This window comes from Oncorhynchus masou, chromosome 5 (genome assembly GCF_036934945.1).
Source record: "Oncorhynchus masou masou isolate Uvic2021 chromosome 5, UVic_Omas_1.1, whole genome shotgun sequence".
Lineage (NCBI taxonomy): Eukaryota > Metazoa > Chordata > Actinopteri > Salmoniformes > Salmonidae > Oncorhynchus > Oncorhynchus masou.
Window position 1 is genome coordinate 86761964 of NC_088216.1, and position 18963 is coordinate 86780926.

Consider the following 18963-nt stretch of genomic DNA (forward strand, 5'->3'; position numbering starts at 1 on the left):
CCCACAGTCTGTTGACAGACACTATGATATCAGTTATGTTAACCCACAGTCTGTTGACAGACACTATGATATCAGTTATCTGTTAACCCCACAGTCTGTTGACAGACGATATCAGTTATGTTATGTTAACCCACAGTTATGTTAACTGTTGACAGATGTTAACTCACAGTCGCTATGATCTGTTGACAGACACTCAGTTAACCCACAGTCTGTTGACACCCACAGTCTGTTGACAGATGTTAACGTTATGTTAACCCACAGTCTGTTGACAGACACTATGATATCAGTTATGTTAACCCACAGTCTGTTGACAGACACTATGATATCAGTTATGTTAACCCACAGTCTGTTGACAGACACTATGATATCAGTTATGTTAACCCACAGTTTGTTGACAGACACTATGATATCAGTTATGTTAACCCACAGTCTGTTGACAGACGTTATGTTAACTCACAGTCTGTTGACAGACACTATGTTAACCCATCTGTTGATGTTAACCCACAGTCTGTTGACAGACACTATGATATCAGTTATGTTAACCCACAGTTTGTTGACAGACACTATGATATCAGTTATGTTAACCCACAGTCTGTTGACAGACGTTATGTTAACCCACAGTCTGTTGACAGACACTATGATATCAGTTATGTTAACCCACAGTCTGTTGACAGACGTTATGTTAACTCACAGTCTGTAGACAGACGCTATGTTAACCCACAGTCTGTTGACAGACACTATGATATCAGTTATGTTAACCCACAGTCTGTTGACAGACGTTATGTTAACCCACAGTCTGTTGACAGACACTATGATATCAGTTATGTTAACCCACAGTCTGTTGACAGACACTATGATATCAGTTATGTTAACCCACAGTCTGTTGACAGACATTATGATATCAGTTATGTTAACCCATAGTCTGTTGACAGACACTATGATATCAGTTATGTTAACCCACAGTCTGTTGACAGACGCTATGTTAACCCACAGTCTGTTGACAAACACTATGATATCAGTTATGTTAACCCACAGTCTGTTGACAGACGCTATGTTAACCCACAGTCTGTTGACAAACACTATGATATCAGTTATGTTAACCCACAGTCTGTTGACAGACACTATGATATCAGTTATGTTAACCCACAGTCTGTTGACAGACACTATGATATCAGTTATGTTAACCCACAGTCTGTTGACAGACACTATGATATCAGTTATGTTAACCCACAGTCTGTTGACAGACGCTATGATAACCCACAGTCTGTTGACAAACACTATGATATCAGTTATGTTAACCCACAGTCTGTTGACAGACGCTATGTTAACCCACAGTCTGTTGACAGACACTATGATATCAGTTATGTTAACCCACAGTCTGTTGACAGACACTATGATATCAGTTATGTTAACCCACAGTCTGTTGACAGACACTATGATATCAGTTATGTTAACCCATAGTCTGTTGACAGACATTATTATATCAGTTATGATAACCCACAGTCTGTTGACAGACATTATGATATCAGTTATGTTAACCCACAGTCTGTTGACAGACATTATGATATCAGTTATGTTAACCCACAGTCTGTTGACAGACGCCATGATATCAGTTATGTTAACCCACAGTCTGTTGACAGACGCTATGTTAACCCACAGTCTGTTGACAGACACTATGATATCAGTTATGTTATCTGTGTCTGTCCACTAGAGACTGCAGTCCTAACCACCGTCAGCAGCTCAGGGTCAGGGTGGACAGTAGAGTGAAGTGTTAATATCATCTGTCTCTCCTCTACAGTCCTGACCACCCCCAGCTCCTGGAGTCTGGACAGTGGTACCAGAGAGGCGTTGCCGTTCCTGTCCGCCCACGTTGGGAGTGTGATGGCCCCCCCAGTCCCGCCCCGTAGCCTTCCCCATGGTAAGACCCTTTATACATGAATGCTACACTACAAACTTCACATTTTCTGATGGTTAAAACAATCAAGAAGGAAAGCTGGCACAAAGCATATGCTGCTCCCAGCCTTTTTAATGGCTTTATTCAAGACCACCTACAGTGCCGTGCAAAAGTATTCATCCCCCTGGCCGTTTTAAAATGGTTATTTATTTCACCTTGATTTAACCAGGTAGGCCAGTTGAGAACAAGGTCTCATTTACAACTGCAACCTGGCTAAGATAAAGCAAAGCAGTGCGACAACACAGAGTTACACATGGAATAAACAAACGTACAGTCAATAACACAATAGAAAAAGTATATATACAGTGTGTGCAAAGGAGGTAGGATACGGGAGGTAAGGCAATAAATAGGCCATAGAGGTGAAATAATTACAATTTCGCATTAACAGTGGAGTGAAAGATGTACAGATGATTATGTGCAAGTAGAGATACTGGGGTGCAAAGATCAAAAATAAATAACCCAAAAATAAATAACAATATGGGGATGAGGTAGTTGGGTGGGCTATTTACAGATGTGCTATGTACAGATGCAATGATCGGTAAGCTGCTCTGACAGCTGACCCCTGCTGGCATGTCTGGTGGGATAAGTGTGTGTTTGTCAGAGCTGTGTGTAAATTGATTATGCAAATATTTTGGGATTTTCAACACATGAATGCTTCTTATAAAATGTAAGTGATGCAGTCAGTCTCTCCTCAACCCAAGAGAAACTGGCATGCATAGTATTTATATCAGCCCTCTGATTACAATGAAGAAGAGCAAGACGTGCCGCTCTGTTCTGGGACCAGATGCAGCTTAACTAGGTCTTTCCTTGCAGCACTTGGCCACACAACTGGACAATAATCGAGATTAGACCAAACTAGAGCCTGTATGACTTGCTTTGTGGAGTGGGGTGTCAAGAAAGCAGAGCATCTATTTATTACGGACAGACCTCTCCCCATCTTTACAACCATTGAATCTCTATGTTTTGACCATGACAGTCTACAATCAACTTGTTCGACAGCCACACCATTCATTACCAGATTCAGCTGAGGTCCAGCACTTAGGGAATGATTTGTACCAAATACAATGCTCTTAGTTTCAGAGATGTTTATGACCAGTTTATGACTGGCCACCCATCCCAAAACAGACTGCAACTCTTTGTTAAGGGTTTCAGTGACTTCATTGGCTGTGGTTGCTGATGTGTATAAGGTTGAATCGTCAGTATACATGGACACACACACTTTGTTTAATGCCAGTGGCAGGTCATTGGTAAAAAAATAGAAAAGTGTAGAGGGCCTAGGGAGCTGCCCTGTGGTACACCACACTTTTCATGTTTGACATTAGAGATGCTTCCATTAAAGAAAACCCTTTGAGTTCTATTAGAAAGATATCTCTGAATCCGCGATATGGCAGAGGTTGAAAAGCCATAGCACATATTGTTTTCTCAACAACAGGTTATGATCGATAATATCAAAGGCAACACTGACATCTAACAGTACAGCTCTCTCAATCTTCTTATTGTCGATTTCTTTCAACCAATCATCAGTCATTTGTGTCATTTGTGTCAGTGTAGTACATGTTCTCTGTAATCATGCTGAAAGTCTGTCTGTTTTGGATTACAGAGAAATAGCATTGTATTTGGTTTCCACCTCGACCAAACTAACTTCACAAAATTGAATGTTTTCTCTTTCATTATTAGTTTTTTTAATGCATGAATACGATTGGCTCACTGTTCGTTCCTGCATAAGTTTGCCCACTTTTGCCAATGAAGTAATCATTAAAATAATTCGCAACATCAAATGGTTTGATGCAGTTTGTTGTAGTTTTTATGAATTTTGTTGTAGTTTTTATGAAGTTTCATGGGAGCTTCTGATTCCAATAGATCCCACAGGAATCCTTCAACTTCCGTCCACCAGGGATCTGTGTGTGATTGTAGCTCTCCTTTGTCCCTGTGTTTCTATGTTGAAAAGGGCAAGTCCTGTGTCATCCTATCCAGGGATATAGTGGTTCAGAAAGGTGGGTAAACACTGATGACGAGCAGCAAGTCAATTAGCTAGCATAATTAGTGTGGTAAACCACAGGTGTCTGACTCATTCCATGGAAGGCCTCATAAATAGAAGGGAAATAACCAAACCAGCAGACACACTGCCCTCCATGGAATGAGTTGGACACCTGTGGTGTGAATGCTATGCACAAAATCGAAAGGTTTGTCAACGGCACAGTGTTTACCCCCCTCCACCACACCCCTGAACTTACCTGATCCTTTCCACCCCAACGCTCTAACCACTAGGCTACCTGCCGCCCCAATCTACCCCAACCTGCCTCTTAACTAGAATGACTTATGTAGCCGAGTGTAGAGACCTGTTTATCCTTCTCCACATCTCTCTCTCGCTCCCCCTCTCTTTGTCTATGTATCTCTCTTTCTACTTCTCTCTCTCTCTCCCTCATCTCTCTCTCTCTCTACTTCCCTCCCTCCCTCCCTCCATCTCTCTCTCTACTTCTCTCTCTCTCTCTACTTATCTCCCTCCTCTCCATCTCTCACTCTCTCTACTTCTCTCTCTACTTCCCTCCCTCCCTCCATCTCTCTCTCTACTTCTCTCTCTCTCTACTTCTCTCCCTCTCCCTCCTCTCCTTCTCTCTCCCTGGTTGTAGTTCTGTGTGTTTCTCCAAACCAACCCATTTTGTTCTGTCCTGCTGTGTGTCTCTTCCTATAGGACACTTCTCCATGAACTTTGATGCTTTCCACCACCAGAACAGCGACCTCCCTCCAGCTCTCCCTGCACGCTCCTCTTTACGAAAGGTACCCTCAGTGACACGCCCTGGGCTAGAGTAGCCTATACCGTCCTTTCTGGTCTGATCTGATCTGGTCTGTTCTGTGCATGTCTCTGTCTAGTATCTCAGCCCTTTCAGTATCAATGCACGTGCATGGCTAAAAGAGCACTTGGTTGTAGCGTATCGCATAACTGCAAAGATGCTTATTTTTTTACTGTGTGTTTGTGTCGGTTTATAAGTATATATATATATATATTGTAATGTATAACTGTGTTTTTGTAATATTTGTCTTGCAGTTTGGCTTGAATTTGCTTTATACCTGTTCATAATCATTTTCTTTTTGTTTTTAATAACGCCTCTATTGTCCCACTTATCTATGAGAATAACCCATTGTCCCACTTATCTATGAGAATAACCCATTGTCCCACTTATCTATGAGAATAACCCATTGTCCCACTTATCTATGAGAATAACACATTGTCCAACTTATCTATGAGAATAACCCATTGTCCAACTTATCTATGAGAATAACCCATTGTCCCACTTATCTATAATAGTAACCCATTGTCCCACTTATCTATGAGAATAACCCATTGTCCCACTTATCTATGAGAATAACCCATTGTCCCACTTATCTATGAGAATAACCCATTGTCCCACTTATCTATGAGAATAACCCATTGTCCCACCTATCTATGAGAATAACCCATTGTCCCACTTATCTATGAGAATAACCCATTGTCCCACTTATCTATGAGAATAACCCAAAGTCCCACTTATCTATGAGAATAACCCATTGTCCCACTTATCTCTGAGAATAACCCATTGTCCCACTTATCTATGAGAATAACCCATTGTCCCACTTATCTATGAGAATAACCCATTGTCCCACTTATCCGAGAATAACACATTGTCCCACTTATCTATGATAGTAACCCATTGTCCCACTTATCTATGATAGTAACCCATTGTCCCACTTATCTATGAGAATAACCCATTGTCCCACTTATCCGAGAATAACACATTGTCCCACTTATCTCTGAGAATAACCCATTGTCCCGGTTATCTGAGAATAACCCATTGTCCAACTTATCTATGAGAATAACCCATTGTCCCACTTATCTATGAGAATAACCCATTGTCCCGCTTATCTGAGAATAACCCATTGTCCCACTTATCTATGAGAATAACCCATTGTCCCACTTATCTATGAGAATAACCCATTGTCCCACTTATCTATGAGAATAACCCATTGTCCCACTTATCTATGAGAATAACCCATTGTCCAACTTATCTATGAGAATAACCCATTGTCCCACTTATCTATGATAGTAACCCATTGTCCCACTTATCTATGAGAATAACCCATTGTCCCACTTATCTATGAGAATAACCCATTGTCCCACTTATCTATGAGAATAACCCATTGTCCCGCTTATCTCTGAGAATAACCCATTGTCCCGGTTATCTGAGAATAACCCATTGTCCCACTTATCTATGAGAATAACCCATTGTCCCACTTATCTATGAGAATAACCCATTGTCCCACTTATCTATGAGAATAACCCATTGTCCCACTTATCTATGAGAATAACCCATTGTCCAACTTATCTATGAGAATAACCCATTGTCCTACTTATCTATGATAGTAACCCATTGTCCCACTTATCTATGAGAATAACCCATTGTCCCACTTATCTATGAGAATAACCCATTGTCCCACTTATCTATGAGAATAACCCATTGTCACACTTATCTATGAGAATAACCCATTGTCCCACTTATCTATGAGAATAACCCATTGTCCCACTTATCTATGAGAATAACCCATTGTCCCACTTATCTCTGAGAATAACCCATTGTCCCACTTATCTATGAGAATAACCCATTGTCCCACTTATCTATGAGAATAACCCATTGTCCCACTTATCTATGAGAATAACCCATTGTCCCGCTTATCTCTGAGAATAACCCATTGTCCCGGTTATCTGAGAATAACCCATTGTCCCACTTATCTATGAGAATAACCCATTGTCCCACTTATCTATGAGAATAACCCATTGTCCCACTTATCTATGAGAATAACCCATTGTCCCACTTATCTATGAGAATAACCCATTGTCCAACTTATCTATGAGAATAACCCATTGTCCTACTTATCTATGATAGTAACCCATTGTCCCACTTATCTATGAGAATAACCCATTGTCCCACTTATCTATGAGAATAACCCATTGTCCCACTTATCTATGAGAATAACCCATTGTCACACGTATCTATGAGAATAACCCATTGTCCCACTTATCTATGAGAATAACCCATTGTCCCACTTATCTATGAGAATAACCCATTGTCCCACTTATCTCTGAGAATAACCCATTGTCCCACTTATCTATGAGAATAACCCATTGTCCCACTTATCTATGAGAATAACCCATTGTCCCACTTATCTATGAGAATAACCCATTGTCCCACTTATCTATGAGAATAACCCATTGTCCCACTTATCTATGAGAATAACCCATTGTCCCGCTTATCTGAGAATAACCCATTGTCCAACTTATCTATGAGAATAACCCATTGTCCCACTTATCTATGATAGTAACCCATTGTCCCACTTATCTATGAGAATAACCCATTGTCCCACTTATCTATGAGAATAACCCATTGTCCCACTTATCTATGATAGTAACCCATTGTCCCACTTATCTATGAGAATAACCCATTGTCCCACTTATCTATGAGAATAACCCATTGTCACACTTATCTATGAGAATAACCCATTGTCCCACTTATCTATGAGAATAACCCATTGTCCCACCTATCTATGAGAATAACCCATTGTCCCACTTATCTATGAGAATAACCCATTGTCCCACTTATCTCTGAGAATAACCCATTGTCCCACTTATCTATGAGAATAACCCATTGTCCCACTTATCTATGATAGTAACCAATTGTCCCACTTATCTATGAGAATAACCCATTGTCCCACTTATCTATGAGAATAACCCATTGTCCCGCTTATCTATGAGAATAACCCATTGTCCCACTTATCTGAGAATAACCCATTGTCCCACTTATCTATGAGAATAACCCATTGTCCCACTTATCTATGAGAATAACCCATTGTCCCACTTATCTATGAGAATAACCAATTGTCCCACTTATCTATGAGAATAACCCATTGTCCCGCTTGTTTCTCTTCAACAGTCACCCCTGCACCCTATACCTGCCTCGCCCACCAGTCCCCAGTCCGGCCTGGATGGCAGTAACTCTACCCTCTCTGGCAGCGCCTCCTCCGGCGTCTCATCCTTGAGTGAGAGCAACTTGTTGGGCCAGTCCTGCTCCACCGAGCCCCCTGGAACTACCAGTAGACACCCAGCAGGCACCCTGGACTCTGTCTCCATCACACCTAGCACGGTGCACTCTATCTGGGCCATAGACGGAGAAGACCTGGGAATGGACTCCCCCTCTAGTCCCTACCTGCCTGTCCGATACAGCGTCTCCGAGCCAGAGGTCCTGGATGGCTCCAAACCCCCTCCCTGCCGTAGCCACTCTGCCCCTGGGTGGGTCACCCCGGTCATCACCCCTATTATCCCCGTCCTCCCAGAGGCCCACGCCCTAAACATCCAGAACCTCCCCCACTACCACCAGGAGCCCCCGCCCACCCTGCCCCCCAAGCCCTACCTGAGAGAGGGGTGTATCCCTGAGGAAGGGTGTATTCTGGTGCCCAGGCCCATGCCACGCAAGATCTCTCAGCCTCTCATCACCTCCAAGGAAGAGCAGGCCAAGGTGGCGTGGGAGCACGTCATCACCTCCAAGGAAGAGCAGGCCAAGGTGGCGTGGGAGCACGTCATCACAGAGGAGTAAAGAGCAGGCCAAGGTGGCGTGGGAGCACGTCATCACAGAGGAGTAAAGAGCAGGCCAAGGTGGCGTGGGAGCACGTCATCACAGAGGAGTAAAGAGCAGGCCAAGGTGGCGTGGGAGCACGTCATCACAGAGGACTAAAGAGCAGGCCAAGGTGGCGTGGGAGCACGTCATCACAGAGGAGTAAAGAGCAGGCCTGTGGTTTATTCAGTCAGTGATGTGAAACTTTGTGAATGTTTCAGATATAAATAGTGTGAATAGAGCTGACACCTGATCCCCCCCTATTCCATCTGACAAACAATCATATATGTTCTACATTATATATTGCTATCTGAATGTTCTGTAACTTTATATCCTCCTGAACATGCCCATGGTTTAGAAATGGTTGGGGCCAGTGTTAGGGCCTGGGTTAGGACCTGTCTCTCTGAGGGGCCAGTGTTAGGGCCTGGGTTAGGACCTGTCTCTCTGAGGGGCCAGTGTTAGGGCCTGGGTTAGGACCTGTCTCTCTGAGGGGCCAGTGTTAGGGCCTGGGTTAGGACCTGTCTCTCTGAGGGGCCAGTGTTAGGGCCTGGATTAGAACCTGTCTCTCTGAGGGGCCAGTGTTAGGGCCTGGGTTAGGACCTGTCTCTTTGAGGGGCCAGTGTTAGGGCCTGGGTTAGGACCTGTCTCTCTGAGGGGCCAGTGTTAGGGCCTGGATTAGAACCTGTCTCTCTGAGGGGCCAGTGTTAGGGCCTGTCTCTCTGAAAGGGTCAGTGTTAGGACCTGTCTCTTTGAGGGGCCAGTGTTAGGACCTGTCTCTCTGAGGGGCCAGTGTTAGGATCTGTCTCTCTGAGGGGCCAGTGTTAGGGCCAGTGTTAGGACCTGTCTCTCTGAGGGGCCAGTGTTAGGGCCTGTCTCTCTGAGGGGCCAGTGTTAGGGCCTGGGTTAGGACCTGTCTCTTTGAGGGGCCAGTGTTAGGGCCTGGGTTAGGACCTGTCTCTCTGAGGGGCCAGTGTTAGGGCCTGGATTAGAACCTGTCTCTATGAGGGGCCAGTGTTAGGGCCTGGGTTAGGACCTGTCTCTCTGAGGGGCCAGTGTTAGGGCCTGGATTAGAACCTGTCTCTCTGAGGGGCCAGTGTTAGGGCCTGTCTCTCTGAAAGGGTCAGTGTTAGGACCTGTCTCTTTGAGGGGCCAGTGTTAGGACCTGTCTCTCTGAGGGGCCAGTGTTAGGATCTGTCTCTCTGAGGGGCCAGTGTTAGGGCTTGGGTTAGGACCTGTCTCTCTGAGGGGCCAGTGTTAGGGCCTGTCTCTTTGAGGGGCCAGTGTTAGGGCCTGGGTTAGGACCTGTCTCTTTGAGGGGCCAGTGTTAGGGCCTGGGTTAGGACCTGTCTCTTTGAGGGGCCAGTGTTAGGGCCTGGGTTAGGACCTGTCTCTTTGAGGGGCCAGTGTTAGGGCCTGGGTTAGGACCTGTCTCTTTGAGGGGCCAGTGTTAGGGCCTGGGTTAGGACCTGTCTCTTTGAGGGGCCAGTGTTAGGGCCTGGGTTAGGACCTGTCTCTTTGAGGGGCCAGTGTTAGGGCCTGGGTTAGGACCTGACTCTGAGGGGCCAGTGTTGGGGCCTGTCTCTCTGAGAGGCCAGTGTTAGGACCTGTCTCTCTGAGGGGCCAGGGATATAGAGGGGAATGGTAAAAAAAAAATGATCCCCCTCCTCCCACTTCATTCCTTCTCACAGAGTATCCTATTTTGGTATTGGAGAATGCTAGCTGTGATCTAGTTGTTCACATCTAAATGTGTTTGTTTGCAAATGCATCTTTGGAATGGAAAGTATTTTTCCATATTTGATTTCTTATTCTTTCAAACTCTTGTCAGAAAGAGAGAAAAAAAAAAGTATATTGAATGTCCTTTCTATAAATTGGGTCACTAACACACAACGATGACGGGAACTACCTTTTAGAAAACGCATCATTCTGTGAATAAAAAGTCATGTGTTGATTATTTTCTTGATAGTTCAGGTCCACATGCAGGTTTCCAAATCAACACAAAGGGAACTCGTGGATTGTAAAACCAGACATTTAAACAGACATTTTAATTAATTAATTGAGTTCACCTGAAGAAAACCTCAGGTGAGTAAAAACCTGTTAGACCGTGTGTCAGGACCCGGTTACGAACCTGGGTCTCCGGAGTGAGAAACAGTCACTTAACCAACTGAGCCACAAATAGTCAGCAGAACCCAGAAGATGAGGCAGACACAGCAGTACTTAAGACGGTGTATTTAATAAAGTAAAAAAGGAGAAGTCCTTCAATACAAAATGGCAAATCCAAAAGGTGGTAGGAATAGCACAAAAAAGCCTCAAGAGATACCCAAAAACAAAAACAGAATTCCACAAGAGCATCCACCGGAAACGACAAGAATACACAGAACACTAGGGCTGGGTGCTAACATACAAACACAGAGCCCAGAACTGAGGGAAACTAAGGGTTTAAATACAATTAGGGGAAACGAGGCACAGGTGCAAATAATAATGGGGAACAAGGGAAAAAACATAAGGTCAAAAAGCACAATGGGGGCATCTAGTGACCAAAACCCGGAACAACCCTGGCCAAATCCTGACACCGTGACCCCTGTTTTCAGTTTATTTTTCATATTTTTTTATAGACAAGATGCCCTTTAGTAACTTAATAATAAACATTAATTATTATTTATTAACAATATAATAATAACATTTATTATTACATTATTTAATAAATGTTAAAAACACATTTGATTCTATTCGCACTTAAATATTTCTATAAATAAAGATGGGATGAGTGACGGGTTTTATTAGGGTATAGAGGGGGAGGGGTTTGGAGAGATGATGATTGAGGTCAGCTGATTTTAACATTATGGTTTGCTTGTCCATTTCCTGTAAGGGATGCATATTATTAGCTGACCGTACCTTGGTGGTGTTGATGTAATGATGATACACTCAGCGATGCAACTGGCTTTTACTGAGAAAAATAAAAATGAGGGGGGGGGAGAATAGTTTGATGAATAGAGAGAGACGGAAGTGGGGGTGGGGGGGGGGAGAATAGTTTGATGAATAGAGAGAGACGGAAGTGGGGGTGGGGGGGGGAGAATAGTTTGATGAATAGAGAGAGACGGAAGTGGGGGTGGGGGGGGGGAGAATAGTTTGATGAATAGAGAGAGACGGAAGTGGGGGTGGGGGGGGGGGTGTTTTAACGAACTAATACAAAATGTCAGGGTCACATACTCCCAACACTTCTTCCTACTCTGTCACAACTTCCTGTGGCACTGCTCATCCTCGACAGACGGACAGTCAGAGGCTTAAATGCTGTGGTGCGGCTTCATCACACAAGTAGTCTTCGTTATTGCTGTGTGCTACCTGCCACAGCCAGATCAGCCACTATAAAGACGTCAGGACATAACCGTCTGAAGGCTGGTGAATCCCGTTTTAAAAGGCTGCTTTTATATAACGGCTCGGTTGGTTTATTACTAAAGGTCAGTTTCCCATTCAGCATCTTGCATACTACAGTAAATGGGGCAGCAGGGTGGCCTAGTGGTTAGAGCGTTGGACTAGTTACCGGAAGGTTGTAAGTTCAAATCCCCAAGCTCACAAGGTACAAATCTGTCATTCTGCCCCTGAACAGGCAGTTAACCCACTGTTCCTAGGCCGTCATTGAAAATAAGAATTTGTTCTTAACTGACTTGCCAGGTTAAATAAAAAACAGTACAAAGAAAAGGCTATACTTTTAGAGGACATGAAATCTGCAAATGTATTATTATGTATAGTTATATATATTAATATTAGATTATTTATAAATTAATCCCTATATCATGGATTGACTGAGGAGAATTGATGACTTGATAATGACGCAATGATGATGTGATAATGACGTGATTAAGACTCGCTAATGACTTGCCAATGTATCGATAATGACTTGATAATAAATTGATAATGACTTAATAATGTCTAGATAATGACTCAACGATGACCCGATGATGACTCGATGACAACTTGATAATGACATGATAATGACTTGATAATTACTCACCAAGACTCGATGATAACTTGATAATGACTTGATAATGACTCGATAATAACTCGATAATGATTTGATAATGACTTGATAATGACTTGATAATGATGACATTAAAACATAAACTTGTGCTAAGACAAGGGCATTGAAAGTCACTGTAGCTGCTTGGTGATGTGCACAAGTGGAATGACACATTTAGACGGATGATATTTATAGACAAATTAATATTAGCTAATATATAATTATATGTGATTTGTTTTAGTTTTTCCCTCTTTATTTTGGTACTTTTACGTGTGCATGTTCATTCAGTGGTATAACACACTGGGTACAGATGTCAGTTCAACGTCTATTCAAATCAAATTATATTGGTCGCAAACACATATTTAGCAATGTTATTTTGGGTGTAGCAAAATGCTTGTGTTCTGAGCTCCAACAGTGCAGTAGTATCTAACAATACACAACAAACCAATATGTGCACAGTGGGAAATTATATAACCATGGCTAGTACCGCCCATTGGACTACCAAGGAACAGAGGGGTCAGAGATGTCCTCATGTGTCAGAGGGGTCAGAGATGTCATGTTCTTATGTGTTCATGTTCTCCTGTTGTCATGTTCTCCTGTTGTCTTGTTCTCCTGTTGTCTTGTTCTCCTGTTGTCACTTTCTCCTGTTGTCATGTTCTCCTGTTGTCATGTCCTCCAGCTGTCAGGTTCTCCGGTTGTCATATTTTCATGTTCTCCTGTTGTCACTTTCTCCTGTTGTCATGTTCTCATGTTGTCATGTTCTCATGTCCTCCAGCTGTCATGTTCTCACATCCTCCAGCTGTCATGTTCTCAGGTTCTCCAGCTGTCATGTTCTCAGGTTCTCCAGCTGTCATGTTCTCGAGTCCTCCTGCTGTCATGTTGTCAGGTCGTCCTGCTGTCATGTTCTCAGGTCCTCCAGCTGTCATGTTCTCATGTTTTCATGTTCTCCTGTTGTCATGTTCTCAGGTCCTCCAGCTGTCATGTTCTCATGTTTCCATGTCCTCCTGTTGTCATGTTCTCAGGTCCTCCAGCTGTCATGTTTTCATGTTCTCCTGTTGTCATGTTCTCATGTCCCCCAGCTGTCATGTTCTCCTGTTGTCATGTTCTCCTGTTGTCATGTTCTCAGGTCCTCCAGCTGTCATGTTCTCATGTTTTCATGTTCTCCTGTTGTCATGTCCTCCAGCTGTCATGTTCTCCTGTTGTCATGTTCTCCTGTTGTCATGTTCTCATGTTGTCATGTTTTCATGTTCTCTTGTTGTCATGTTCTCCTGTTGTCATGTTCTCCTGTTGTCATGTTCTCAAGTCCTGCAGCTGTCATGTTCTCATGTCCCCCAGCTGTCATGTTCTCATGTCCTCCAGCTGTCATGTTTTCATGTCCTCCAGCTGTCATGTTCTCATGTCCTCCTGTTGTCATGTTTTCATGTCCTCCAGCTGTCATGTTCTCAGGTCCTCCTGCTGTCATGTTCTCCTGTTGTCATGTTCTCCTGTTGTCATGTTCTCAGGTCCTCCTGCTGTCATTTTCTCATGTCCTCCTGCTGTCATGTTCTCATGTCCTCCAGCTGTCATGTTCTCAGGTCCTCCTGCTGTCATGTTCTCATGTCCTCCAGCTGTCATGTTCTCAGGTCCTCCTGCTGTCATGTTCTCATGTCCTCCAGCTGTCATGTTGTCAGGTCCTCCAGCTGTCATGTTCTCATGTCCTCCAGCTGTCATGTTCTCATGTCCTCCAGCTGTCATGTTTTCATGTCCTCCAGCTGTCATGTTCTCATGTCCTCCTGTTGTCATGTTTTCATGTCCTCCAGCTGTCATGTTCTCAGGTCCTCCTGCTGTCATGTTCTCCTGTTGTCATGTTCTCCTGTTGTCATGTTCTCAGGTCCTCCAGCTGTCATGTTCTCATGTTTTCATGTTCTCCTGTTGTCATGTCCTCCAGCTGTCATGTTCTCCTGTTGTCATGTTCTCATGTCCTCCAGCTGTCATGTTCTCATGTGTTCATGTTCTCCTGTTGTCATGTTCTCCTGTTGTCATGTTCTCAGGTCCTCCAGCTGTCATGTTTTCATGTTCTCCTGTTGTCATGTCCTCCAGCTGTCATGTTCTCCTGTTGTCATGTTCTCCTGTTGTCATGTTCTCATGTTGTCATGTTTTCATGTTCTCTTGTTGTCATGTTCTCCTGTTGTCATGTTCTCCTGTTGTCATGTTCTCATGTCCCCCAGCTGTCATGTTCTCATGTTTTCATGTTCTCCTGTTGTCATGTTCTCATGTCCTCCTGCTGTCATGTTCTCATGTCCTCCTGCTGTCATGTACTCAAGTCCTCCAGCGTTCATGTTCTCATGTCCTCCTGCTGTCATGGTCTCTGGTCCTCCTGCTGTCATGTTCTCATGTCCTCCAGCTGTCATGTTGTCAGGTCCTCCAGCTGTCATGTTCTCATGTCCTCCAGCTGTCATGTTCTCATGTCCTCCAGCTGTCATGTTCTCATGTCCTCCTGTTGTCATGTTCTCATGTCCTCCAGCTGTCATGTTTTCATGTCCTCCAGCTGTCATGTTCTCATGTCCTCCAGCTGTCATGTTTTCATGTTCTCCTGTTGTCATGTTTTCATGTTCTCCTGTTGTCATGTTCTCAGGTCCTCCTGCTGTCATGGAAGATTCTATCATATATATTTCCTCTTTCTCAGAAGGGACATGGCTAGTGTAGGTGCATGTCTCCTAATGTAGAATTACTTTTATTTTTAATTTATTCGACTGACTTTAATTTATTTTCTAATGCTTTTGTATAGATAATGTATTCCATATATAACAATGTCATGCATAAGATGAAATTGTGTATTGATTAACCCCCCCTATAACACACTCAAAACAATGTCACACTACTACTGTCCGTCTAGGTTTTTTTGTGTCCGTTGTGTGGTGATTGTACTCTTTGTGATGATGGGAGGGAGGGAAAGTTGAAAGTACATAAACCTAGGTTATTCACTTGTTGTGAGAGAGAGGGGGACTCAGACAGAGAGACAGACACCGCCAGCTGGCTCCCTTCCAGGCTCATACAAGCAGAGGGGTTAATCAGCCAATCACATGGTCAGCAAAGAGGTGCTCTCCCTCCCTCCCTCCCTCCCCTTCACCATTTTACCTCCAGGCCTGCTGCCGCTCCTAATCTACTGACACTAATCCTGATTTCTAAGTGTAAGAGGATGTAAGAGTGTTAATATAGGCACTAGTGGTAAGCGTGTGTAATGTATTTGATTAGATAGTGTGTCCTCCACAGATGATAGAAGCCAGTGCAACGCCATTAGTTTGTTTTTAATTAGCAACTATATCTCTATGAGCAATGTTGCTGAAATAGCAGGAATTTCCCCTCATGTTTCCCAGGTAACTTTTACAGTTTAAAAAAAATAATATTATTTTGCATACTCATGAATAGCATGCTTTCAGAGCCAAAAATATATGAAGGAACATGTTATGCGTATGACCTATGACCTATGCAAAGCCTCTCAATTTATTTGATTTCTACAAATGGCGGTTACAAAATGGTGGTTTACAAAACAGTTTTGAAATCATTACAGTTGTTGTTCCTCAGACCACCTCGTCAGGCTCTTCTCTCTCTCTCTCTCTCTCTCTCTTCTGTAAGTAGTTATGACGAGGCTGTGGATTCATAAGGTTTTAAAGGGTCCATGTATAGATTGGGATTATAAATTGTCTGCCCTGTACTTTCTGATGTAAATGTTGTTTTGTTTTTTTAAACCTTAAAAAAAAAAATTGACAAACAATACAAAAATATTTGGACTTCTTTCAATTTTGCTTCATTATTTTGTGTGTTTTTCCATCAAAGATCAGACAGACGGCTACTTCTACGGAATACGGAAAAAATTACTCCAAAGTAATTTATTGTATATATTGTGTTAGCATGAATCAACAGTGATGTGGATTGTAGATGTAAATACAACACTTTCTTTTCTCCTGTGATGTGGAATTCATTTATTATTGATAATAATGCTCAACATTAAAGATCTTGTTTTATTGGCTCCTTGATGTTTCAACTGGTCATTATTTAATAGCAGTGACAAGGGATGAGAAAACGGTGAACTAGAAGTAATTAACATAGAATAAGGTCATATCTTAAAAGTAACTTGATATTTTTTTTTAACTAGGCAAGTCAGTTAAAAACAAATTCATTTTTACAAGGACAACCTGCCCCATCCAAACCCAGACGACGCTGGGCCAATTGTGCGCCGCCTTATGGGACTCCCAATCACGTCCGGATGTGGTACAGCCTGGATTCGAACCAGGGACTGTAGTGACGCCTCTTGCACTGAGATGCAGTGTCTTAGACCGCTACGCCACTCAGGAGCCGTATGCAAAGTATTAGATATTAGGCCAACTATGAAGATACCAGAAAGCGGTTGCTTGTGATCAAACCAACATTCTGTAGCTACAATTGGCCAGAGGACACCATGTATTACTTTCTATTCTATAGTAAACCTTCTGTAAATCAAACTAATTTGCCAAGTAATTAACCAGTTTTGTTGTTGTTTTTGTTTATCATTTTCCTTGTTGGGCATAAAAGGCTAAAAACACCAGGAAATCAGCTCCAAGTGATTTTAATTTTTGAAAATCTATTCAAGTATTTCCATGCATAAAGTAAATTCAGAAAGTATTCAGACCCCTTGAATTTTTCCACATTTTATTACGTTACAGCCTTTTTCTAAAAGGGATTAAATTGTTTGTTTTCTCCCCTCATCAATCTACACACAATACCCCATAATGACATCACAATACCCCATAATGACATCACAATACCCCATAATGACATCACAATACCCCATAATGACAAAGCAAAAACCGTTTTTTAGACATTTGTGCACAAAATAAATTCACATTTACATAAGTATTCAGACCCTTTACTGAGTACTTTGTTGAAGCACCTTTGGCAGCGATTACAGCCTACAAGCTTGGCACACCTGTATTTGGGGAGTTTCTCCCATTCTTCTCTGCAGATTCTCTCAAGCTCTGTCAGGTTGGATGGGGAGTGAAAAAAAAGAAACTGAAATATCACATTTACATAAGTATTCAGACCCTTTACTCAGTACTTTGTTGAAGCACCTTTTGGCAGTGATTACAGCCTCGAATGTTATTGGGTTTGACGCTATAAGCTTGGCAAACCTGTATTTGGGGAGTTTCTCCCATTCTTCTCTGCAGATCCTCTCAAGCTCTATCCGCTTGGATGGGAGCGTCACTGCACAGCTATTTTCAGGTCTCTCCAGAGATGTTCAATCAGGTTCAAGTCCGGGCTCTGGCTGGGCCACTCAAGGACATTCAGAAACTTGTCCTGAAGCCACTCCTGCATTGTCTGTGTGCTTAGGGTCATGGTCCTGTTGGAAGATAAACCATTGCCCCAGTCTGAGGTCCTGAGCGCTCTGGAGCCGGTTTTCATCAATGACCTCTCTGTACTTTTCTCTGTTCATCTTTCCCTCGATCCTGACTAGTTTCCCAGTCCCGGCTGCTGAAAAACATCCCCACGGCATGATGCTGCCACCACCATGCTTCACCGTAGGGATGGTGCCAGGTTTCCTCCAGATATGACACTTGGCATTCAGGCCAATCTTGGTTTCATCAGACAAGGCAATCTTATTTCTTATGTTCTGAGAGTCCTTTATGTGCCTTTTGGCAAACTCCAAGCGGACTGTCATGTGCCTTTTACTGAGGAGTGGCTTCCGTCTGGCCACTCTAGCATAAAGGCCTGATTAGTGGAGTGCTGAGATGCTTGTTCTTCTGGAAGGTTCTCCCATCTCCACAGAGGAAATTGTGCCTCTCGCGTTTTCGCTTTGTCATTATTGGGTATTGTGTGTTGATAAAAAAAAAAAAAAATTGAATAAGGCTGTAGTGTAACAAAATGTGGTAAAGGTCAAGGGGTTGGAAACTTTCTGAATGCACTGTAAATAGATACATTATATATGATTGTTTCCCAATGTATTTATTAAGGTTTGAAATAATTTAATATAATTTTGTTTTTGTCTGTTACTATCTGTTTGGGCTTCCTTGAAGTCAATTTGCAGGGTAATTATGTTCAGGCACCCTGACCATCTGCTCAAGAAAAACATCTACAAGTAGCTGATAATGTAGTTGGGGACCCTGTAATAAAAGTAAAGAAAATATTCTTAAATGTATAGCTGCTGACACAGACAGCGCGGTAAAGAGCAGTGCGTCTCTGTTCTATTCTAGATGTTTCCATCTGAACTGCTCTGATATGACTGGAAAGGTAAGGTCCCGTGTAATATACAGAGTTCTAATCCAATCGAATGGCGACAACTGGACGACGTCCCCAGAATGAAGAGCACCTGTCCAATCAGAGAAAAGTGCGTTGCGTTG

General features: G+C 42.9%; 1 protein-coding gene across 1 annotated transcript in view; it reads left to right on the forward strand.

The window, feature by feature from the left end:
- Nucleotides 1-11554, forward strand: part of LOC135530244 (dedicator of cytokinesis protein 3-like) — a 277860-nt gene extending 266306 nt beyond the window's left edge. Inside the window, 3 exon segments of the mRNA XM_064958601.1 lie at nucleotides 1799-1918; nucleotides 4647-4732; nucleotides 7918-11554. Of these exon segments, the coding sequence (XP_064814673.1) occupies nucleotides 1799-1918; nucleotides 4647-4732; nucleotides 7918-8577 (866 nt within the window). The 3' untranslated portion in view covers nucleotides 8578-11554.
- The last annotated feature ends 7409 nt before the right edge of the window (nucleotides 11555-18963 follow it).